Source organism: Cyphomyrmex costatus, unplaced genomic scaffold, assembly GCF_001594065.2.
Source record: "Cyphomyrmex costatus isolate MS0001 unplaced genomic scaffold, Ccosl1.0 scaffold51, whole genome shotgun sequence".
Classification (NCBI taxonomy): Eukaryota; Metazoa; Arthropoda; class Insecta; order Hymenoptera; family Formicidae; genus Cyphomyrmex; species Cyphomyrmex costatus.
The window spans coordinates 69,460-95,519 of NW_017279354.1; the positions used below are offsets into that span (position 1 = coordinate 69,460).

Here is a 26,060-nt window from a genome sequence, read left to right on the forward strand (position 1 = left end):
CTGTGGCAGTTTCAGATCGAAGTCGAGGAGATATATTTCTTAAAAAACTATTTCTTCCGTTACATTAATACAGAAAGAAGAAAAATATGTATTTGTTTGAACAAAAAAGAAAGCATGAAGTTTATATTTTGTTTGATTAATCTCGAATGTATATATTTGTAAAAAATGATCTTGAAATATTAACTTGTTGGAGTGAAATGATCAAGTGACTAATGCGAAAGTGTCACTTGAGCGAATCCTCCATGATGTATAGCAGACGCGACGCAACAAATTGAACTATTATAGTTGGCTATTATATTTCATTATCTACGAACAATTGTATTTTAATTTTCCACGTGATTGCCCGTGAGTTCGCGGAATAATTTGATAAATTATGGTTGTGTAGTTTTAAAGCAAAAGTCGCATGATCTCGACGGTGATATCGCGAACAATGTAACTCACGAAGTACGTGTGATTGCTCTTACCTCCAATAGTCCCTTTCTCCGCTGATCATCAAAGTAGTTACACATTTACGTGCGCTTCATATAATGGTCTTCGGTAATTGCAGTTGGACGGTAGTCCTGCACAAAGCAGCACTTTATCCGCTGCCTCTATGAGGTCAACCAGCCATAGTGAAAAGTTTTTATGGTGCAGCATAGCGTTTAGTTAGCTGCACGGTTCTATCCGACACTCTGTGTCTCGAACACTTGACTCACAGCTGATCACGTTTAATAAGAAAAAAATTCATCTTTTTTTTATAAGAAACGAAAGATAGAACTGTGTGAATCTACGTTGGTCAACGTTAAACGAAAGAATGGCTGGCGGCTGCGGCTGTAACAATTGTTGGAATCAATCAATTAATCGAGAAGCACGGATAAAGAAAGAGAAGATGATACCTACGAGCACTGTTGACAGTCTGATGGAATTCACTTTGCGGTTGATCGGCGTTTGGCCAGATTCATCGTACAGATTTTTGATGCGCATTGTTTGGACGACGACAATGGTCACCTGGCAACTCTTACAGTATTGGCATCTCTTTACTCACATTGGTTCCGATACTCTGCCGAACCTCATGGATTCTTTGAGTCTATGTTTATCGAACAGCTTGTTATTTTTTAAGTTCGGCCTTCTTTGGCTGAACGGACGGTAAGATTCGTTTGAGGTATCATCAACTGATGAGCAAGGGATGGATGCGCGTAAATATTTTTACATTTATGGTTATCTGAATTTTTTCAAATTTAAAGTTGAATACGTTAACTTGTGAAACAGTTAATTTGATGCTTGATCATAAAAAGTTCAACATTGAACGAGTTGCATTGCGATAGATTAGATACGTTTTTTTTAAAATAGAAATTATAAGATCCTTCCGAATGTATAATAATTTTAATTTTAAAAAAATTAATTTATAATTTATTTTTGGAAATATTAGTTTTGCTGTTAGTTTGTATACTAATTGCATAGGTATATTATGTTATATATTTACATATTATCCAGTATCATTTATGACATGATTACGAAGATGACCGAAGACTGGAATGAGTGCTCTTCTACTCACGCAAAGATGCAACCGATGCTAAAAAAAGCGATTTTGTCTCATCGAGTTTCAAAATACAGCATCGGTACATATACTGTTGTGTTATTTTTATTTGGAGCAGGTAACATGATCGTTCAAAAGACTTTGGGCTCTGAGCAACTTGTTGAAGAGAAGCCGCTTATTGTCAAAATGAAACTGCCGTCTGAGTTCGATGCGTCACCGATTTACGAAATTGTCGTAGTCACGCAATTTCTTTTGCAATTCACATTGGCACTTATAGCGGGAATGTTGAATGCTCTCATTGTAACGTTAGTAAGTTGGTTTCGTACCAAATAATATTGCGTTTTTTCTTGAAGAAGCTCAATTTTAGTCACTATTTTTATCCTTACGGTATTTTATCCCTATGAAATATATTGCAATATTGCAGCAATATTATTTAATTTGAAGAATTGCAATATTTTATAAAATATTGCTGCATTAAAATATTCCTTTTACTAATAGCATTTTTCACAGGTCGCACTGGTAAGCATTGAGTGCGCACTAACCGAGAGTAGTGTGTTTCACTGAACTAAAAAATTCAGATATTGAAAGCAACTAACATGTTATATATACTATTAATAACCGTGGTTGGGAGACAAGGCATTTCTTCCATTGTAAAATCAGATACCTTGTTCATAAAATTCTTTATATGCTGAGATTAAATCCACTCGCAAATAACTTTTTGCACTGCGTTCGATTAATTTCTTGCTTTTCAAATTCTATCCCCAATTTCGTAACTCTTAACGATCATTCGATATCGGTATTATTGTCATTGGATAGATTTTTTACCATGTGTAACATCTGCGCAACGACAGTATAATGATATCAATACTGTCGTTAAAAGTTATAGAATCGGGATACAAGTCTCTAAAGATTTGAAAAGTTTATAACGACACAATTTCATTGGAAAATGGCGGAGCACCCTGCCTATACCAGATTTGCTGCTATGCAATTTCCATACTTTTGGAGATTTGAAAAAGAATCTAAAAGACAAGAAATTTCCGTCGGACTTAGAAGATGACTATTTATGAATGGGTTTGATTTGAGCGCAAGGAATTTTATAAACAGGACATCCGCATCTGGTTTCACAATGGAAGAAATGCCTCGTCAATCATGATAATTATTAACATATATTAGTTAACTTCAATATCTGAATTGTTCATCCACTATGTTTTATATAATTGCCTTAATATATATATATATATATATAATTTCTTTTTAAATAAATCTTTACATTTTACAACAAAAATTAATTTTATATCATCAAAGAATTTTAAGTGCCGATATTTGAGTTAACAGATTTTTATAATGTGCGCACACTAGATGGTTGACGGGTTGTGTAACCTTTAGGACATTTCTAAATTATCACTTTTAGATACTTCACGTTGCCGGTCAGATTGACATAATATGTCATGAATTGTTGGAAATTCCTGTAGCCGAGAACAAAAGCGACTTGCGTATAGTCGCATTGAAATCTATCGTGAGTAGACATCAAAGGATTATTGCCTTCGCGGACAGTATCGAGGATGTGTTCTGTTACATGGCATTGATGCAATTTCTCTTAAACACATTCGTTATTTGCTTCCTCGGATTCGTAATTGTAACTGTGAGTAACTTGACACGCTCGTTTCAAACAGAATTTTTGCGATTTGTTCGAAGGATTTCGTCTCTGAATCGTAGTCGCTTGGCACTCGTGATGGAAATATTCTGATGGTAAAGATCATACCTTATTATGCCGTCGTGAATTTAGAAGCATTTATACTTTGCTTTAGTGGCGAATATCTTAATTCCAAGGTGAGAAAAAGAAAAGAGAAAAATCAATTTTATATTGTAAAATATATAAAAGCTCAATGCACAATAAAAAGCATAGGCAATAGGAATAGGGAATATTTAGGTAGAACGATTTTATTTTACCAAATTCTACATTACACAGTGAAGGTGTAATACATTTTTTTTTTATAGGCTGAAATCTATTAATTCTCTTCCTATATTGTCTGTGCTTTTTTCTTACTAACTGTAACCAGTACTCTATAAATTATTTAATACTTTATTTTTCATTTTGTCTTAGAGCAAGTCTATAAATTGGGCCGCGTACAATTCATTTTGGTACAAGTTGAAGCCTAAGGAAAGCAAAATCTTGTTGTTATTGATAATGAGATCGCAAAAGGAATTGACAATGACAGCCGGAAAATTTGTAGATTTATCTCTGGAGGGTTTTACAAGCGTAAGAATTTTGAAATTTCCATTTATCTTAATAACAGCATCAGTGAGATGATTATAAATATATAATACTTAACTATAAAATATACACAACTTCCGAAAAATTCTTTGTCGAAGACACATATACGTACGTATTATAGGTCTGAAAAACCCGCTGTAATTTTGATGTAGATTATAATTTTGGTTTAGATTAATATTTCTAAATTCTTTTTTGTTTATTTTGAAACTTTGAGAATTAGGAATATACCTGTATAAGTTGTGATACCAAAAATTTTTATATTGTTAAATTATAAAATGAAACTTTTCTTTTTTTCGTATTCGGAGCAAGCGATATTTTTATTGGGTCTGGAGATCTATGTGTGTATTCTTAAGGTTAAGTATCTACAAAGTATTACTTGACTTATTAATTTTAACAACTTTTATTATTAGTAAGATTTTTGTAAAGAATCTAATTCTTATTTCACAATATTTATTTTTATGCTATCTTTCCGCACTTAATTATAAAGACCTGAAATTTAATTGTTAATTTACAACAAAATTAATATTATATCTTTTTTTCGCAGATTCTGAAGGCATCTGCATCCTATATGTCAGTGCTCCATGCTATGTATTAAACATAGAACTATAAAAAATCTTGTACAAATATAAAACGCGTAAAAATGAAATCATTGCCGTGCAATGAACGTCTAAAATTAAAATTACCTTAACTAATGTGTAGGAACAGTTAGATAAACAAATATTTATATATAATATAAAAGTTCTTTTTTGTGTACTCTATTCGTTTCTCGTTACTTATTTTGCTTTCAGGTTAGAGGTAAGTCCATCAATAAAAAAAATGAGAAAAAAATGTTAATTTATAATGACATTTTTGGTCTATATCTTACTTTTTATATTTTACTCATTTGTCATCTTTATACATATTTCGATTATACAAAGTTCTATTGAAATACTTATCCAAGTTCTCTCGTCCTGGGTGGATGTGGATTAATGTACACATAAATACGTCAGTTTATATACAGTAAAATATTATTAGCAACTTTAAATTCCTCATCCGAGATCACTTTAATTTAAATTGTGCACATTCGAATTGAAATGACATACGAAGTTGGTTTATTTTCTATATATTGCATTTCCTTATGCATGTCGACCGATCAGTCGCAGAAATTCAGTACTATGTTCGGAAACTTTTATGATGATTATTCTGGCGATTTTTGCTCTTCTACTAGCGTGTTGTAACTTTTTCCCTATTTTCTTGCATTTTTAAAGTAAATCACCCGCAATAATAGTGATAGACGGTTTTCCCATTTAGAAAACGACAAAATAGGCCTCGTCGATTCTTCGTCTGTCGAGGCCTGTAATCATCGATCGATCGTAGTAACTTTTTTCTGCATTACTAAGTATATGATAAAAATATACGCTTAGTATACGCGATTGGTCGGTGGTCGTTAAGGTGGGCCGATCTTCTTATTAATATCTTGAAACTTATTCTTCAGTGAATACGTACGGCGATCATACGGAAACTTCAATAGAAATTTACATCATTTGGTTCAGATTTGTCAACGGAGAGATTAAAAAACGTGGAATGTTTTGCGCGATGATACCGACTAGCACTGTCAGTCGATCGGTCAAAATCGGCCTTTGTCTTACTGGAATATGGCCAAATTCTTCAATTTTCTTCAAACTGCTTTGGACGTTGGTGATGGGAACAGGGTTGATCTTCCAGTATCATTACCTTCTGACACATTTCAGCACCAAGGAGCTCCCGAATCTGATAGATGGTTTAAGTACTACCTTGCCGCACAGTCTCCTCTTCTTCAAACTGATCATTCTGTGGGTTAATCACCGGTACGTACTTACGTACCTACACATATGCAATAATTTTACAAAATATTATATTTTTATGTTTAACTTTCAAATATAATAGTACATCTCCCTTGAGTACCTACGATATGTATAATGGAACACAAGTGCGAATTTTGGAATTTGACATTTTTAATTGCAAATTTTTTCTGAGAATTAAAACAGAAATTTCATTAAAACCACACTTTTTTGGGGTAAAATTTGTCACAAATTCAATATGGTATCACTCAAGTTAATGAAAAAACTATATTGCAATAAAAAATTCGTTGCAAATAAATTACTTTTTGGGCAACTGCTAGCAAATTGAAAATTTTTGTGGTGCAAATTCGCACTAGTGTATAAAGTTGAAGGTTAAAAATTCTGAGCGTAAAATATATTGATTGTTGAGCAAAGTTATTCCAAAATGCTTTGCAATTAATTGTTGTGTTTAATTTTGAATGACCTGATAGATAACATTATTTTATACTACAAACATAACGTTATGCTTTTCTTCTATTGATCAGAGAAAAATTCAAATACATTTGACAGTCATAAACTTGTGTTTACGATGAAAAGAACTAGCTCGGCAATCAAATTCGTGACTCTTTTTGCGTCATCGCGAACTGGCGAAAGCATATTTTCCACGTTGTAAACACAGATCGGTCTTGTGACGTGTTGCGAAGTATTAAATTGCAGAATATTCAAAAATATCCTGACAGCGATGTCCAACGATTGGCGCGAATATTCCAACATGTACGCTATGATCGACAAGGCAGTCCTCGCGCATCGCTGCTCAAAATTGATCATCAGTGTTTATTCGATAGCAGTGTTGCTTTACAGTACCGCTTCCATCAACCTAAACAAACAGAATGACGACGATTGCCGAGAGTTATTAATAAAGATGGAATTGCCTTTCGGATTTTGCGAATCGCCGATCTATGAGATCGTTATGTTCGTGCAATTTGTTCGCCTAATGGCGGTCGCCTCCGCCATAGGTATGCTCGACGCATTATTGGTTACGTTGGTGAGTTTTACGATCAACGTTTACAATTACTTTCAGTATTTTTTCTATAATTTTGTAATACATGAATAATTCTCAGTGATAAAAGAAACAATACAATAATTTTACCGATAAGAATTTCATTATTAATAATTATTAATAATTTTATTAATATAATAATAATTATATATTTGTTTTAAATCGTAATTTATGCGCGACGCACGAATATAAGAAGAGCACTGCACTGGAGAAAAAGTAATTAAAAAAAGTATATACAAGAAACAAAAGAGTAAAATAAAATTAAACCGAATGGTATGACACGAAAATGTAAACTCAGTGATATAATACATGTATCATACATGATATGTATCGAACTGACAGATTTCCGATCCACAGCGATGATCAATGCCTGCAGGGTTCAATCTCTTATCCCCTCTTTCATAAGTCTATCAGGTTCATGTCCTTGCATTGTTCTGCAATTCATTCGCGTTTCGATCTACGATCCATGCGCATGCGTAGCATTGGCCCTTCACGTCGGGTTCCGCGCTTATAGGTGGGGTAGTTTCTCTTCGGGGTTGCGCCACGGTTCTGCTCATATTACGAATTACGAGGTGGGCAAGACCTTTCAGCGATCTCGTTCTGATGTTTTGTCGCGAGTCGGATAGTATTCCTATTTATTTTGAAGACGTAATTATTATGTACCTGAAACAAATTTGAAATAGTCAACTTGATTATTTGTTCCTTTAAAATTTCTTTTTAAATTACTATATGTACTTTTGCTCAGCAGACATATATGTAACTAAATAATTACAACCAACATACAGATGCTGCATGTTGGTGGGCAAATAGACCTTATGCGACAGGAAGTAGAAGAGATTTTCGTCAAAGACGACAAATGTTTATCCACTACCATTGTGAGATCTTTAATCAATAAGCATCATAAGATTATCTCTTTCTCGGAGAGCATCGAAAGTCTTTTCTGTCATATTGCGCTGATGCAATTTATCTCGAATACTTTGATTATATGTTGCATCGGATTCCTTATAGTAACTGTAAGTATCAGAGATCTGCAAGCGTTTGTATATATTTTTGTTTTTTTAAGTGTCGTATGTATTTGAAATTTTTGCAATGCACTTAAAATGACTTAATTAATGCACTTTACAAAATATGCGAAGATATGATATCTATACATATACATATATGCTAACGCACGTATAATGACCGATATTGTTCTGATAAGTAATTATTTAAAATTCTCAAAGTTTCAATGCAGTATCTTAGAGCACCAAAATAGCACAAATTTGGTATATTTATTTTTTGTTTACAGTACTCTGTATGTGTTTTACGCATGTGGGGGTACAAACTTAACGTGAAGTTAGCACCCTCACTTTTGAAATTAATTTCCTACGAATAGAAAGAAGTATAAAATTCGGGATTAGAGCAATAAATTAGCACATAATTAGCACTTAATTAATGGCATACGGGCAAATTTTTTTTTAATGGTGGTATCAGCTTCACAGACGTCAAAATAGCAGTGGTCTTAGAACGTCCTCGTTCAAACTGCATTGTAGACATGAAACTGTACTACGTATATTCAGCCACAAATAGAAAGGGAATAAAAAGATTGTTGTGTGAACGTATTCGCATGACTTCGAGCTCTTGTAAGATCATCGTTTCCATCTATTAGGATGTTTTAAGACTAATCAGATATTTTCGATTTCTTTTATCTTCACACAAAATCTTTGCGACTCCTCAAGAGTTGCACAATAGTGGAAAATGATTGCTTTCTACTCGTGTCTGAGATCTCTGTCTTATAAGATTATTGCACTTTTTTCCTGATCTTTTCTTGACTTACAGTCATTGGGCACAGATGAAGGCGTTCGGATGTTAGTAAAGACCTTGTTTTTTTACATCGCTATTACTTTAGAGGCGTTTATTTTTTGTTTCGCCGGTGAATATCTAAGTAATAAAGTAAGTATCTGAAATTACTTATCAATTTTTCTCTGTTCCACGTAAATTTGTTTATTATTGTTAATGTTAAAAAGATTACTAGGTTGTATTACAATTTTGTTTAAAAATTAATTCAGCGATTAACGGACTTAAGATTTAAAAAAAAAATTATAATTTTGTATATTATAAGAATATATAAATAGAACATTCTCCAAATATATTATATAACGATGTATGAATGGAATTTTCAACAATTTTTACATTTAGGTAAATATTTTGGAATATTCCGGAATACTCTTGGAATGTTATTTTGAGACTTTAGAAACATTTTTCGAATATAGGTATATCAGAAATATTTAGTGTTAGTTAGGGGAGAAATTGAAAATAGACCACCATATGCTGAAAACGTCACTTGTTTCTTTACATGCATTTGACTTTTATTTGCATTTTAGAGCAAAACAATCGGCGATGCTGTATATGGATCTGTTTGGTATAACCTCAAGCCTCGAGATAGCCGTATTCTACTGTTTGTGATAATGAGATCACAAAGACGGCTGACAATTACTGCGGGAAAATTTATGGATTTATCGTTGGAAGGATTCGCAAACGTAAGATTTTAACAATAGAGTTGTGGGTTTTTTAATTATGCATAAGTCAATAACAGATATCTATATTACAATATATATGTTATATATCCATATTATGTCATTTCTGTTATGATAAGAGTAGGATAAGAATCGTTTTATGCTTCATGTGTGATATTCGATTTATCTTGAAAAGCATTGTTTAGATGTGGAATCAAAATTAGCCATTAGTGTTTATCTTTAAGTATGCGAATATGATATTAAAAAACTTAATGTTGTTTTAAACAGAATGATAATGTAAGAATAATTAAAATTAATAATATACTACGTGAAAGCAATTTTGGGTAGCTCACACTTATTTCGTACTACAATATATATATAAAAATATCATTTATGTATTATTCATATCGTTTATTCAATAATGTTTGGTTTTTCTGTTGAAAAAAACCAGGTAGGAATCCATATGGGAAATTCATATGGCAATCCGTACGTATGGGATTTTATATGATTTTCCATAGGACTTAAAATTTAGGGTCTATGTGGATTTCTATATATTCTTATACAAAAGAAATCATATGATTTTTTTTATGTCAGAATCTATTGAAATAAATTGGACTTAAATCGACACTGGTTCAATATTTAAAAAAAAAATTATTTACATGTAAGATTTATATATTTTATTCTTAATAAGAGATTTGCAGTGATTTTATTTAAAATAAACTATCTAAATTGGTCTTGAAAACATGTCCGCATCTTAGTGGAATTTGTTCCTGGGACCTCTTATGTATGCAATTATAACGCAAGGTTTTATAATTTGTGATTTAAAATAATATATTATATTAATATAACAAGAAGATTTTCGAAAAATTAACTAAAGAAATCATAAAGTTAGCATATACATTATAAGATTTGATCGTCTCAGTCAGTCTTACTATATTTTCATATACCAAACTTTACACGTAAATTTCTATATTGATGTTCATATTAATTTTCATTCACTAAGCTATGGTCAGATTTCCACCCGAGTGTCACCCAGGTATCATTTTATTTTTATTGTTTACCGAATGTTAAATAAAGATGATATGACACTCATCAGAGAGCATTTGGGTGGGAATCTGAACACGCCTATATGGATTTCTACATGGATTTTGAATATATCCTATATGAATTCTTATGGGTTTCCATGAAAACCTATCTGGAAATTTCAACAAGGTTATAATGTTTTATTTTTAATTAATATGCACGTTAAACTGATTTATTTCATATTATTTAATTTTTCAGAGTTTGAAAGCCTCCGCGTCGTACATATCTGTTTTATATGCAATGTATTAATATTAATGTTGAAGAAATTGTGTATACTTAGAATTATGTATACATGCTGTTAGAAGGTATTATTCACTTCTTTCTATAAATTAACTCTGTAACAATGTAATAGCAGAAATTGTGGATGCGAATAAACTTTTATCATGATATTTTAGTTAATCCTGTAACACTTGAAGTGGGAAAAAATTATTTAATATAACTTTATTTTGAGTTAATACTTTAAAACCTTCTAACATTTATCATCGTTTTCTCGTTAGATAAAGGATCTAAAAGAAGCGATAGTACAGTACTTGATTTATTATCAAGAAAAATGATTTCGTATTAATAAAAAAATGTATTAAAATGAAAATAAAAAATTTGGAAACCAAATATATGTTACTTCCATGAAAAATCGTCATAATTATTGCACGTTTGGAAGCACACGTATATGATCTGTGTTTTCTTTACCATATTTTAACGTTTCTTCAAAGAGCTATATATTATTCTAAAGCCATCCGCGAATTGAACAGTGACAGATAAGAGTCGGAAAATGCATAGACTTGTTTCTGATTCTATTAACATAAAAATTTTGAAATTTTTCTTAATAATAATAGTGTGATATGATTATAAGTATAGTATTTAAGCATTACGATTTAAACATCACTGTCGTAATTTAATTGATATAATTTTTATTAATTAACAAGATCTTTACAATTAATAAAAAATCATATTTCTGTAACATAACATTTATTTTATGTTAACTTCCTTTGCGTAATTACAAAAGCATGAAATTTAATTATTAAATAATGAAATTGGTATTGTATTATTTCTTTTCTTTTTTTAAATTCTGAAAATATCAATATCTTCATGTATCAATGTTATACATGATATATTAAAAATGTATAAAAAATGATAAAACCCTTGTACAAATATGGTACTATTTATGAAAATTAAATCAATGCGGTAAACACTTCGAATGAATTTATTTATCTTAAATAATGTAAAAAAAATTATACAAACATATGTAAATATTTAAATATGATGTAACAGCACTTTTTTATATGCAATTGATTAACTTTTCCATTTCTTGCTATTCATTTTGCTTTCAGAATAGTCATAAATTTTTCGATTAATAAAAAATATGAAAGAAGAAGAGGCCAATATAACAAAAGTATTATATAACATTTACAATATTACATTGCAAGCAATTATGTATATCAATCTCACTTTTTTTACCTAAAAAATAAACCTCTTTATTAATATCTGTTATGAAGAAAAACAATACACAGCACACACAGCACTAGATATAAAGCATCTTGAAATCCTCACTCTCGAATATTGAACACAGAAGACTGTGTCATATGCTTCGTGCATCGGTTGTGTCCAAGATATTCGATCCCCTCCCTTGCATCACGCTTACTTTCGATTATAACTCTGTAGCGTACCATGATGTATAAGCTTACCCGAAACGAGCCTTTTGCATTTTTAAAGCAAATAATATTGCAATCGCACGCCTGCAGGGGACACTCGACATGGAAGACTACAAAACTTATTACCTATGATTTATTTTTTCCCTTCGGCAAACCTGAAATCATAGTGTCGCATAGTTTTCTTCTCTTGCAATATACTAGGTATATGTGCGATGAATAATTTCGACCGATCGGACGATCACTGGGTTCATACTTGGGCGATGAACTCTCTAGATTTCTAGAATCCTTCAGGATTACTGAACGTTGCATGGTAAGTGGTAAGATTTCTACGTCGTATCAAATTATCAGTAACAATGTGGTAACTTTTCGATTGCTATTTGAGGCATTAAGAGAAGCTCACGCACCGGATACAGTCAATCCTGTTAATCGGAAGTAAAAATGAGTCTTACGACAACCATAAGCCCTTCGGTTGAGTTCGGGTTGCGCGCTATTGGGATTTGGCCAGGATCTCATAGCATTTTATATCGGATTTTTTGGACAATCTCTTTGGGTCTCGCTCAAACATTCCAATTTAAATATATCATCGCCTGCATCGAAACTGCTAACTTTCTCGATCTGGTAGACAGCGTCAGTACTACTCTGCCTTACAGCTTGCTCTGTTTGAAACTGATTATCCTCTGGCAGAATCAAAGGTAAGAAACTAATATATATAATATAGGTATTTTGACACAAGTTGAACATATTTTAAATTTTAATTATTTGTCAATATACAATATGTTTTTTTATGATAAAAAATTGATGGTGAAAAAGTGGTTGAGAATTTCTTATCTTGTTTTCATATATGTATATAAAAAATTTACATAATTACAATCTTTTACTTTGTAATCTGCAATTAGAATTAATTTTGTTATATATGGTATATGATGGAGACAATCTTTTCAGATTATTTAACGACATTTTGACATCGATGTCACGAGATTGGCGCAACTGCGATGCCATTGCTTCCGATGTACGCATTATGACGAATAAAGCAATTCTTTCTCATCGTTGCTCGATGTTGATTATCGGAGTATACTCAATTGCCGCTGTGGTTTATGTTTCCGTTATAATGGAATTTAATAGCATTAATAGTGAATCCGGCAAAGGAGAGCTTTTTCTTAAGATGGAATTCCCCTTTGTTTATGAATTTTCTCCTGTTTATGAAATCGTTATGTTTGTTCAGTTTGTACAATTATTGAGCAATGCTTCGGTAATTGGGATGCTGGATGCGCTGATTATGACATTGGTAAGTTTCTGATCTAGTTTGAAGACGAATACCAAATATCATTTGATAGCATGTAATAATGCGATGATTTTTTTAAATTAATAAGTTCACATATGTAAGTTGATTTTAAAAGTATAAATTATTTTGTCTAAATGTTCAAGATTTATAGATTGATTTATAAAATGTGACTATAGGTGGGTATCATTGCGAAAATTTACACTAGTATAATTATTTGTATTTGCAAAAGTTCTGTTTATCTTTATAATGTGGCATCTCTTGGACTTTTAGATATTTCATATAAGTGGACAGATAGATATTGTGTGCCAAGAGTTGCTCGAACTTTTCTCAAAAGACTATGAATATAAATCTTATAAGGACGCGAAGAACGCAGTTATCCGCAAGCATCAGAATGTCATTGCATTCTCAGATAATATCGAGAGTCTTTTCTCATATATTGCGCTAATGCAGTTTTTTACGAACACGCTTGTCATATGTTGCATAGCATTTGTCATTTTGATAGTAAATATTTCGCGTCGAATAAACAATATACATATATACATATATGTATATTAAGATACATATATATATATATATTATAAAAGATTATATAAAATAAAAGATTGTTAAATTTACAATATATTTGAAAATAAGCTGTAAATATCCAACATGTACATGATAAAACCATTTTTCTATTATTTTAGTCGATTGAAGGTAACAAAGGATACGACATGCTGTTGAGATCTTTATTCTTTTACATCGCTATCACATTGGAAGCGTTCATCTTTTGCTTTGCTGGAGAATATCTTAGTAATAAGGTTTAAAATAAATATTTTACTAAATTAGTAATATACATGTAAATAGATTTTAACTTTGCAAATAATTTTCATTGTATTAATATAATATTTCAGTATAATAACATAATTTTCAGAGCGTAGACATTTTTTATAATCTATAATACAACTATTGATTAAATGTTTTATTCAGGGTTGTGCCGTAGATTTTAAGATTACGTCTACACGAATTATTTACGTAAAATCTATGCGCAACCCTGGTTTTATTTTGTGAATGGCACTATCTTATATATTGATAATTCTTTTTATTTTTGCAGAGTAAATCAGTCGCAAATGCAGCTTACGAGGCTCTTTGGTATAATGCAAAACCCAGCGAAAGTAGAAGTGTGTTGATCTTAATATTGAGATCACAGAAACGATTGACTTTAACAATTGGAAAATTTAATGATTTATCATTAGAAGTTTTTGCAGCTGTAAGATATAACAATGTTGTCCTCTGTGGAAGTGGGTTGTTGTTTCCTAACATAAAACGATTCTATATATTTCAGATTTTAAAAGCTTCTGCTTCTTACGTGTCGATGCTATATGCAATGTCTTGATCAACAAAAAAATATCAATTGCGAAGTCTACAGAAACATATACATATGTTTGCATACTATATTTATCTATTAAATAATTTTAAGTCATTATGTGCTACGTGAATATTTTACTTTCCTATGTTTTTTTACACACTTGTCGTTTTTATACTTTTTACTCATTTTTTTATAAACTTTGAGAACAAGACGTATATGAATGTATATGCATAAGTATCACTATAACTTAAAAATATATAAAGCAGCATTTACCTTGCCGTATTTATTATTTGTATTATTTATATAGTACAAAGTTCTATTAAAATGCTTATCAAAATTCCCTCGTCCAAAATGGATGTGGATCCATAACAATTTACACATATCAGCTTATATGTAGTAAAGTATTATTGCCGGTCTTAGACACCTTATTCTAAGTCGTATACATCTGAATGAAAATTACATACAAAGTTGATTTATTTTTTTGTCTGTTGCATTTCCTCATGCGTATCGACCTATCATTCGCGAAAATTCAGTACCATGATCGAAAACTTATGTTCGGTACTTTTCTCAGAAACTTCTATTGATGATAGATGATAGTCACTCTGACGATTTTTGTTCTTACACTGGCGTGTTGTAACTTTTTCCCTATAATATTTTCTTGCATATTTAAAGTAAATCACCTGCAATAAACGGGGACAGGCGGTTTTCTCGTTCCGGAAATGACAAAATAGTTCTCATCGATTCTTTCCCCGTCAAGGCCTACAATCATCGTTCGATCGTAGTAACTTTTTTCTGCATTCCTAAGCACATGACAAAAATACACGGTTAACGTTTGCGATTGGTTGGTGGCCTTTAAGGTGGGGCCGCATCCAATCTTCATGTTAATATCTTGAAGCTTATTCTCTGAGAAGTACGTGCAGCGATCGTACGCGATTGAAGTCTCAGGAGCTCATTTTGTCAGGCTTCATTAACGAAGAGATAAAAAAAAACGTGGATTTTTATATGCCTGATGATACCAACCAGCACTGTCAGTCGACCGGTCGAAATTGGCCTCCGTCTTACTGGGATATGGCCAAATTCTTCAATCTTCTTCAGATTGCTTTGGACAATGGTGATGGGAACAGGACTGATCTTCCAGTATCATTATCTTCTGGTACACTTTAGCATCAAGGAACTACCGTATTTGATAGATGGTTTAAGCACTACTTTACCGTACAATCTTCTTTTCTTCAAGCTAGTTGTCTTATGGGTCAAAAACCGGTATGTGTGTGTGCATTTCCTACAACATAATAATTTTATAAAACATCATATTCTCAGATTAATACTTCGTTGAAGATAATGATTCATAAAATACGTTGATTGCTAAGCAAGATTGTTTTAAAACTATTTAAGTATATAACGTCTTATAATTTTAGATTGCGCCGAAAAGAGATTTTAAATTATAAAATGTAATGTTATTTAATTTTTTATTGTATTTTGATAATATGATGCAGCAATTCAAAGATATTTGATAGTTAGAAAATTCTTTTGATGATTTTGTGATTTTCCTTTTTTCACGAATTAATATACAATTGTTGTATCATATCATAAATATAAATTAGTGCTGCAATAGAGACATTAGAGGCATTAGAGGTATTACGTTACAGATTATTCATTGATATTCTGACGGCGATGTCCAACGACTGGAGCGAGTATTCTAACATGTACGCTATGATCGACAAGGCGATTCTTGCGCACCGCTGTTCAAAATTGACCATCGGTGTTTACTCTACAGCGGTATTGCTTTACAGTACCGCGTCTATTAATTTTCGTAAGCAAACCAACGACAGTTGCCGAGAGTTATTGATAAAAATGGAGTTGCCGTTCGAATTTTGCGAATCGCCAATCTACGAAATCGTAGAGTGTGTGCAATTTGTTCACTTAATGGCTGTTGCCTCCGCCATAGGTATGCTGGATGCATTAATGGTTACTTTGGTGAGTTGCAACCAACAATATTTATAATTTTCCTTCTTGCGTCTTGATACGTACATTGTAATACTTATGATCGTTGTTCATAGTACTACTGTTTTTTTAATTTTATAAATTCATAATGCATGATTAACACTAAACGTACCACGACCCGGTTAAATGACCGGTTGTAACTTTTGATTAGAAAATTCGCATAATATGTTATCGCTTTTTCACATTTGACTTCATGATTTTTTCTATTAAATATATACAATTAATTTTACATCATTTATAATTTATATTTTTATTTGTTAAATCTAATATACACGTATAGTCTAGCGTTATTTATCACACTGGTCATTTGACCGGTTACGCTACAAATAGGTAGATATATTAAATCTCGGTACGTTTAGTGTTAATTATTATAATATTTAGAAATAATTCATCATAATAATAAGAAGTAATTTCTCTTCTTCTCGCTATAAAATAACATTTTATCAAATAAAAATATATCTCTTTCCTTACGAAAATAAAGCGTATTAGTTATCCTAGTATTAGTTATTCTAAACAAACAATTAAAAAAAAATTTATTTAACTGATTAAAAGTTTTCAAAGAAATAAAAACAATATTTTATATGTTATTTAAATCATAATAAATGCACAACGCAAGAATAATTTAAGGATAACACTGAAGGAAAAGTAAATTGCACGAAAGATAGGAGAGCAGAAATTAAAGTGAAATAATACGATAAAACGTAAGCGTAAGTAGCATACGTGAGACGTTCTGAACTGACAGATTCTCGATCCATAATAGCGATCGATGACCGCAGATCTCAACTGTACTCCCTCTTTTACACAAGTCCATCAGCGTCGTTGCAATTCGTTCGCGCTTTTGATCTACTATCCACACGCATGCGAACAGTGGCTCTTTCATGTTGGGCTCTGCGCATGAGTGAGATTTCGTTTCCAGTTGTTTCACGTTTCTGCTATACCATGTACAATAGCGAGGTGGACAAAACCTTGCACTTTGTTTTGTTCTGATGCCTTACAACAGGCCGGCTGGTGTTTCCATTTATTTTGAAGAAATGTCATAATACCTAAAAGAAGTTTGAAACGGTCAGTTTGACCACCTGTTCTCTTTTTATTATAAACCGCATACATACATAAATATGCACGCGGCTACTTGTGAGACGAATTATTAAGCAGTATTCCGTTTAGTCAGATAACTCAAATTATCTTGATAATATAATTTTTTTACACGTAGAAGTATACGTTTTAGACAAAATAAAATTAATTTCATTTTTTACTCTCTCTTTCTTTCTCTAGATAATTACTATCTAAGTATCTACATAGATAATTGCAAGCACTGTTGTCAATTGTGCACTGGGCCTCACTTAGCAACATTTTTTCTAATTTGATGCATCGATAAATGTGTATGTTATATATTTAGTATTGTTTAAGTTATATTAAAGATTTGGTATTTATGCGATTCTGTTGACAGTTTAAGCGAGGACTGTTATTTAGCAGTTATATAATTAAATAATCAGTGTTGCGCTTAAATAATTAAAAATTATCTAGATATAGATAAGATAAAGCACACAAAAATGTAGCTTAGACAAGATAAAGATGATTAATTTTACATTAATCTAGATAAAATAAAAAAAATTTATCTAGATAAATTTTAAGATAATTTTATTTTTAAGTAACTATTAGGTAGTAAAACAATTTAGGATGCAAAAAATGATTTCATATTTGCAAAAATGATGATTTCATATTTTTATAAATTTTTATTTTTTAAGAACCAAAGTTGTTCAAACATTTCGTCTGATAAACGATTTCTACGTACAAATTAATATTTGTTGTTTATAACTAAAGACGTGCTCTGCTGACGTTGATGGCAATGATATGTCATATTTAAAAAAAAATTTATTTGACGTGTGGATATAAAAGTAGAATATCTATTTTCTTAGATTTATTTTCTAAATATGAAAGTACTTCAATATATCTTTAAATGACTGGTGTCACACTAATCTCAATTTTTTGTCTGTAGAACGAAAAAAATCCTCATCACTACTACTATACTACTACTACTGGAAGTTAATTTTTTATAATACCACTCTTGTACAATTTTTAGATAGTTTGAAAAAGATAACATTTCTTTTTTATGTTTTAAGATAGAATAGAGATAATCTATATTCTTAATAATCTAGATGAAGATAAGATAAAGCCATTTCTTCATCTAGACGATTATCTAGATAATTTTATTCGAGATAACGGAAAACACTGTAAATAATTAATATGTATTATATATATGTATATATATAGATGCTACATATTGGTGGGCAAATAGACCTTATGCAACACGAAGTGGGAGAGATTTCCCCTAGGAATAATAAATATAATTTATCCACTACTATAATAAGATCCTTAATCAATAAACATCATAAAATTATTGCTTTCTCGGAGCATATTGAAAGTCTTTTTTCTCACATCGCACTGATGCAATTTTTCTCAAATACTTTGATCATATGTTGCATTGGATTCCTCATAGTGACTGTGAGTAACAAATATTTATAACTGAATTTTTGTTTAAATTATCGTTTTAAGTGTCGTGCACTTTGACTGTATAAGTATGACCGCCAATAGCTTTTATTACGATATATGAAAGAATCAACGTTTCTATTTGTAATCTTATTTGCTGCAGTATTTTTATTTTAAGTAAAAAGATTTCTATATAAATGTATTGACATGACTTCGAGTCACTTCTTCATGTATAGAAATGCTATAAGACTGACCGGATATCCTCGAACTCCTTTATCTTCACACAAAGCCCTTACGAGTTGCACGATGGTGGGAGATATTCGCTCGCTTTTCGCGTGTCTAAGATCTCGGCTTTATATCGCCCTTTCTTGCTGACCGTTTTCTTGACTTGCAGTCGTTGGGCACTGATGCAGGGATAAAGATGTTAGTGAAGACCTTGTTTTTTTACATTGCTATCACTTTGGAGGCATTTATCTTCTGTTTCGCTGGTGAATATTTAAGTAATAAGGTGAATATCGGAAATCATTTGTTAGTTATCTAATAATAAAGCATCATAACATACGTACCGAGGACATCTTATTTCTTCGCAGTACTTGTTTCTCATTTACATTTTAGAGCAGAACAATCGGCGATGCCGTATATGAATCTGTCTGGTATACCCTCAAGCCTCAGGATTGCCGCATTCTACTGTTTGTTATAATGAGATCGCAAAGACGTCTGACAATTACTGCAGGGAAGTTTATGGATTTATCGTTGGAAGGATTCACGCACGTAAGATTTTATTGAAATTGTAGACTTTTTACAGCTACATAAGTTAATAACATAAATTAATATACGTATATTGCAATATCGACATCTACATTTACGAAATTAAATAATTATTCAGACAGTACGTCATTATATCGATGATTTTTTCAAACTGCTTTTTGGGTAAATTAGAAACAATAATTCTAGCACTCTCGTTACAACAGTGGTATAATTCACAATTAATTGTCTAAATATGAGCTATTAAGGGGATGTTGGAGTTACCGAACGCTCATTTCATATTTCTCATGCCATTTCGTTTTCCTTATACAGAATAAAAATTCCTTCTTCAGAATAAAAGGAAAAACACAAATAAATACGGAAAAGTACAAACCGGTATGAGAATCTTCCAAAAATTGTAAATTACAGTTTTCTATTACCATGTAGGTTTTCCTTCTTCACAAAAAATTGTACGTGAATTCACAATTTTTAACAGGACAATAGTTTAAAGAAATACTCGATATAATAACCCGGATAATTATATAGTCTTGTAACTGTATATTGCAATACATATAGTTAGTGTTAATATTGTGTTGTTTTTATTGTGAGAAATATTAAGAAACATTTTATAATGAGAGAGAGTTCATGTTTGATATCTCCGATGTATCTTATTACTGCAGTATATTTTCGAGTCAAAATTAGACATATAGACATATATTTCATGTAAATGCATATATGTATATATACAATGTAAAAAGAATTACATATTATTTTAAACATAACAATAGTTTAAGGATAAGTATACAGTTAACATGCAGTATATTAAAAATGAAAGCAATTTTGAGTATCTCTCTTTATTAATAAAGATATAATTTACATCTTATTATTCATTGCATATTATTTAATTTTCCAGAGTTTGAAAGCCTCCGCTTCGTATATATCTGTTTTATACGCAATGTATTGATACCAAGAATAATGTATATACTTTGAACTACGTACACATGTTGTGACAAAGTCAAAGTATCTTTTATTTCTTTTTATATATATAAACTATAAAATTGTAATAATTTAATAATACATCGTGGATACAAAATACAAACTTTTTATGTTATTTTATAATAGTTAATATTATGATATATAGGAAAAATCAAATTTTATTCGTTTAGGTGATTTGGTGAAATTATTAGAATAAGTAATTTTTTTGAATTGGATTCTTTTGGAGATATAATTAATTTGCTAACAGTTGGATAATTAAAAGGAAACAATCCAGGAAAAACATATGATACTAGCTAATAATTGGAAGAGTATCGTTTTAATTAAACGTCTAAGCTCAAATCTAAAAATTCCACGTTGTTTCTTCTTGCAAACTACTGATCTGTGGATTTCGTAAGCACAGATTGCACAGCTTTATACGAAGCAAATACTATTACAATGTGACAGCTCTAGAGCGTTATATTGGACTAAGAAATGGTAAAAATATTAATTTTGAAACTTTTTGTCTTCGACAAAAACTCCATCTTACAAACACATATTAATGCGTACACTTTAATTCTGGAAATGGATCTTCGAATATGTAAAAGAGGAAAGAAATGATTGTTATATAAAAATTATATCATTTAATTGATAATACAGTTGACTTTAACTTTCCTTAAAAGAGCTATTATATCTATTATTATAAAACTGCGCATGCTCCCGTGAATGTAAGTAGAAACGCTGTCTCTTGCATTTTTCAAGCAACCAATTCACCTCGTCGGCGACATTTTTTAGAGTAAGACTAACCATTATACGTTGAGGTCGTGCATTGTAATTATAGCTAAATTGCTGCAATTATTTTTTACATAAACTACCATAATTTTGGTTTTTAGTTGATTTCAACTGATCGGTTATTACCTTGCTATGGCTACATTTAGTCAACGAACCTTGCGTGATCAAGTTACAGCTCTAGAGTCGTCTTAAAATCGTACTGTTGGCATTGTGATTTATGGCTTTAAGACGTTAACAATTTCGACAAATATTCTAAGTTACATTTCACATACCAGATAACAAATATCTGGCTAAATATTATGTAACAGTAAATATAAATTGGAATATCAGTATTACTTATATTTTGTTATAAAATTGTAAGTTGTCACGAAGCGATAGCATGACTACAAGCACTGTTGCTCTCGCAGTGCAAATCGGTCTTCGAGGAATTGGATTTTGGTCTAATACGCCGTGCGCCCTGTTATTTCGGTGTCTTTGGATACTGACCATCGGCATAGTGCAAACTCTTCAATATTGGTGGATCATTATTCACTCCAGAACCGATGATATGTCGCACTTGATGGATGGTTTAAGTGTCACTTTAGAATACAGCGTGATGTCTCTAAAACTGATTATTTTATGGTTTAATAGTCGGTAAGAAAATATTTTTCATGCAATCAAAAATCATAAGTTTATTTAGTTTGCTTTTAAAAGTTATGATTCTCATAGCTTATCTTTTCTCTCTTAAGTAGAGAGAAAAAAAAATTATATCCTGTATCTATTTTTCAATAAAATTTTTTATTTAATTTGAAATGCATAGAAGATATATTTAATCCAGATATAAATGCTTTTATTAGCTAATTTAAATAATATTTAACTGCGGTAATACTTATGTATAATATATAGAAGCTAAATTTACTATTACATTTTTTGCATTTTATAATATATATCACTTTATTTATCGTTAAATGTACATTGGAAAATCATACCCGTTTCCTTACCTATCCTTATCCATTATTGTGTTCCCATTTATTGTTAAATATTTATCCATATACACCTGGATAAAATAAACTGCCGCAGTATATTTTACGACGTCCTAGCTGCGATGGCTGCAGACTGGAGAGAAGCGACCAACAGTGAAATGGACATCATGATGAACAAGGCTAATCTATCGCGGCGCATTTCCAATGTTATCGTCGGGATCCATTCGGTATCGTTTTTATGCTTTAGCATTGAGGTGCTCGCATCCTATACCAATGATTATGATGCCGATGGAATCGAGATTCCTGTTCGTGCGTTCGCACTGCAGCTACAGCTCCAGTCGCCGCTGTACGAGCTCGTTATGGTTTTGGAGTTCTTTCACCAATGGGCATCTTCCACTACGACCGGCATACTTAATTGTCTGCTCATTACACTAGTAAGTGCATAAGATAGAAAAATTTTCTTTTAACATCTTTAGGCTTACATTTAAGCGATATTACATGCCAGTTACTGTTTTTGTCATATTTTACATACTTTTATTTATTAACATTGTGTTAATAGATTATATATGTATAGAGGAAATCGATAGATATTTTAATGTGCTATAATGGCCGCCTTCTTCCCCGTAATAATTATGCAAATATAATATACAGTGTTTGCTTAAAATCCCGGGCTACCTAAATTTCTGAATGGTTCGAGATATAGATTATTTAAATAGTCTCTCATTATGTTTTACTTATATTATTTAAATAATAATTATTTAAATTAATGTCAGTGATACAATAATTTACTGTAATTATTTAATGAGAATATATAATATTTTTATAATAATTAAGATATATGATAATGTGTGTGTGTGTGTGTGTGTGTGTGTCTATATCAAACAATCTGAATTGTTCTTTTCTTTTATACTGTAAAAAAACTTTTATGTTATTTATCATTATTTATCTCACTAACAACACAACCTTTTTATAACACTATATTTCAGAGCAAAATGATCGGCGATGCAGCATACAAATCAGTTTGGTACGACTTTACCCAATAAGAGCAAACTCGTCCTGCTTATAATAATGAGATCACGAAGAAGGCTTACCATTACGGCTGGAAACATTATGGACCTGTCGTTAGAAGGATTCGCAAGTGTAAGATTCTGACACTGAATTTTTTGTTAATAAACTCCTCGTCTTGATAGATCAATTGATTATTGAATTGTTATTTCGAACAATCACAATTTACGTTAATTATTAAGTGATCTTAAGACAATTTTTTTAAATTAATAGTCCATTTTTATAGGAACACATTTGATTTATATTTGAACAATTAATTAAAACAAATTTTTTAATGTATTTTTTATTGTATCATTATTATTATTATTATTATTGATATGATATTGTATTATTATATTATTATTATTTGGTATAATTTTTCTAGATTTTAAAGACCTCTGCTTCGTATGTGTCAGTATTGCACGCGATGTATTGAAGTTCAAAGACGAGCCATATAGCGTCTAAATGGTCATTCTGCTAAAGATATTAGTTCTTCTTAACGGTTCTTTCTTACCAATTTTTGTAATAAACCGATAATAGTTATGCAAATTAAATGTAGACATAATGTAGAAATTTTCCTTCCACAATGTATAATAAAGTATTTATTAGATTGTCATAATAATTACTCGCATATATATTTAATTTATATTTTATACCTTTATATTTTCTTTTATATCTTAATATACAAATAATTAAACATTTTGTACATTACATATATAAGAAAATTCTTTTTGCTATTTTTTTTTAAATAAAAATAATTTTTGACAAAATTTTGAGAAGAAACGTTTATACGAATGTATAATATTATTTATGATAACTTTATCCTTGTTTACCGAATATTAAACAATGATAACATGACACTCGGGAAGCAAGTCAGTGATACAATAATTTACTGTAATTATTTAATGAGAATATATAATATTTTTATAATAATTAAGATATATGATAATGTGTGTGTGTGTGTGTGTGTGTGTGTCTATATCAAACAATCTGAATTGTTCTTTTCTTTTATACTGTAAAAAAACTTTTATGTTATTTATCATTATTTATCTCACTAACAACACAACCTTTTTATAACACTATATTTCAGAGCAAAATGATCGGCGATGCAGCATACAAATCAGTTTGGTACGACTTTACCCAATAAGAGCAAACTCGTCCTGCTTATAATAATGAGATCACGAAGAAGGCTTACCATTACGGCTGGAAACATTATGGACCTGTCGTTAGAAGGATTCGCAAGTGTAAGATTCTGACACTGAATTTTTTGTTAATAAACTCCTCGTCTTGATAGATCAATTGATTATTGAATTGTTATTTCGAACAATCACAATTTACGTTAATTATTAAGTGATCTTAAGACAATTTTTTTAAATTAATAGTCCATTTTTATAGGAACACATTTGATTTATATTTGAACAATTAATTAAAACAAATTTTTTAATGTATTTTTTATTGTATCATTATTATTATTATTATTATTGATATGATATTGTATTATTATATTATTATTATTTGGTATAATTTTTCTAGATTTTAAAGACCTCTGCTTCGTATGTGTCAGTATTGCACGCGATGTATTGAAGTTCAAAGACGAGCCATATAGCGTCTAAATGGTCATTCTGCTAAAGATATTAGTTCTTCTTAACGGTTCTTTCTTACCAATTTTTGTAATAAACCGATAATAGTTATGCAAATTAAATGTAGACATAATGTAGAAATTTTCCTTCCACAATGTATAATAAAGTATTTATTAGATTGTCATAATAATTACTCGCATATATATTTAATTTATATTTTATACCTTTATATTTTCTTTTATATCTTAATATACAAATAATTAAACATTTTGTACATTACATATATAAGAAAATTCTTTTTGCTATTTTTTTTTAAATAAAAATAATTTTTGACAAAATTTTGAGAAGAAACGTTTATACGAATGTATAATATTATTTATGATAACTTTATCCTTGTTTACCGAATATTAAACAATGATAACATGACACTCGGGAAGCAACCGGGTGAGAATCCAAATATGTCCTTAAAAATAGTAGAAAACTTTTCTTAGTTTAGTCCATTCTGCCATTATGCTAGAGTTTTGTTTATTAGTTAAACACTCTATATATAAGGTCTACCACAATTATTAACAAAACATTCTTGTGTAGATAGGGTAAACTGAACTGAGTCGAAGAGTTCTGCATCATTTTCAATTTTCACAATAATTAATTAATGGTATATTAATTTTTAAATATCTTTATACATATATATCATTCTGCAGAACGTCATGATATAAAGTCAAGAGTTGCGTTTAGCGGAGAAAGCAGCTTTGTAACTGTTATAGAATTTTCTGCTGACTGCCACCTAGCAGTTTACGCTTTTCCAACATGTTAATTAAACGGTTGCGTAGAAAGATGTCCTTTTCTCATTTTGTAAAAATTTCTTAGGTTAGACACAGAATTACCATAGGTGTACAATTAATAATTTTTTTTTGAAAAAGCTATTAATCTAGAACTGCGTATGATCCCATGCATGCAAGTAGAAACGTTATCTC

General features: G+C 30.6%; 1 protein-coding gene across 1 annotated transcript; it reads left to right on the plus strand.

Moving 5' to 3' along the window:
- The first annotated feature begins 793 nt into the window (after positions 1-793).
- LOC108778715 (uncharacterized) lies at positions 794-20,700 on the plus strand. The gene is given in 19 exon segments (XM_018545969.1): positions 794-1,125; positions 1,474-1,825; positions 3,233-3,346; positions 3,621-3,776; positions 5,254-5,296; positions 5,299-5,617; positions 6,308-6,635; positions 7,436-7,663; positions 8,469-8,582; positions 9,014-9,169; positions 13,100-13,162; positions 13,430-13,673; positions 13,862-13,956; positions 14,250-14,425; positions 15,522-15,764; positions 16,106-16,478; positions 19,387-19,500; positions 19,608-19,763; positions 20,650-20,700. Coding segments are annotated over 19 exon segments (3,657 nt in total).
- Positions 20,701-26,060: the final 5,360 nt, after the last annotated feature.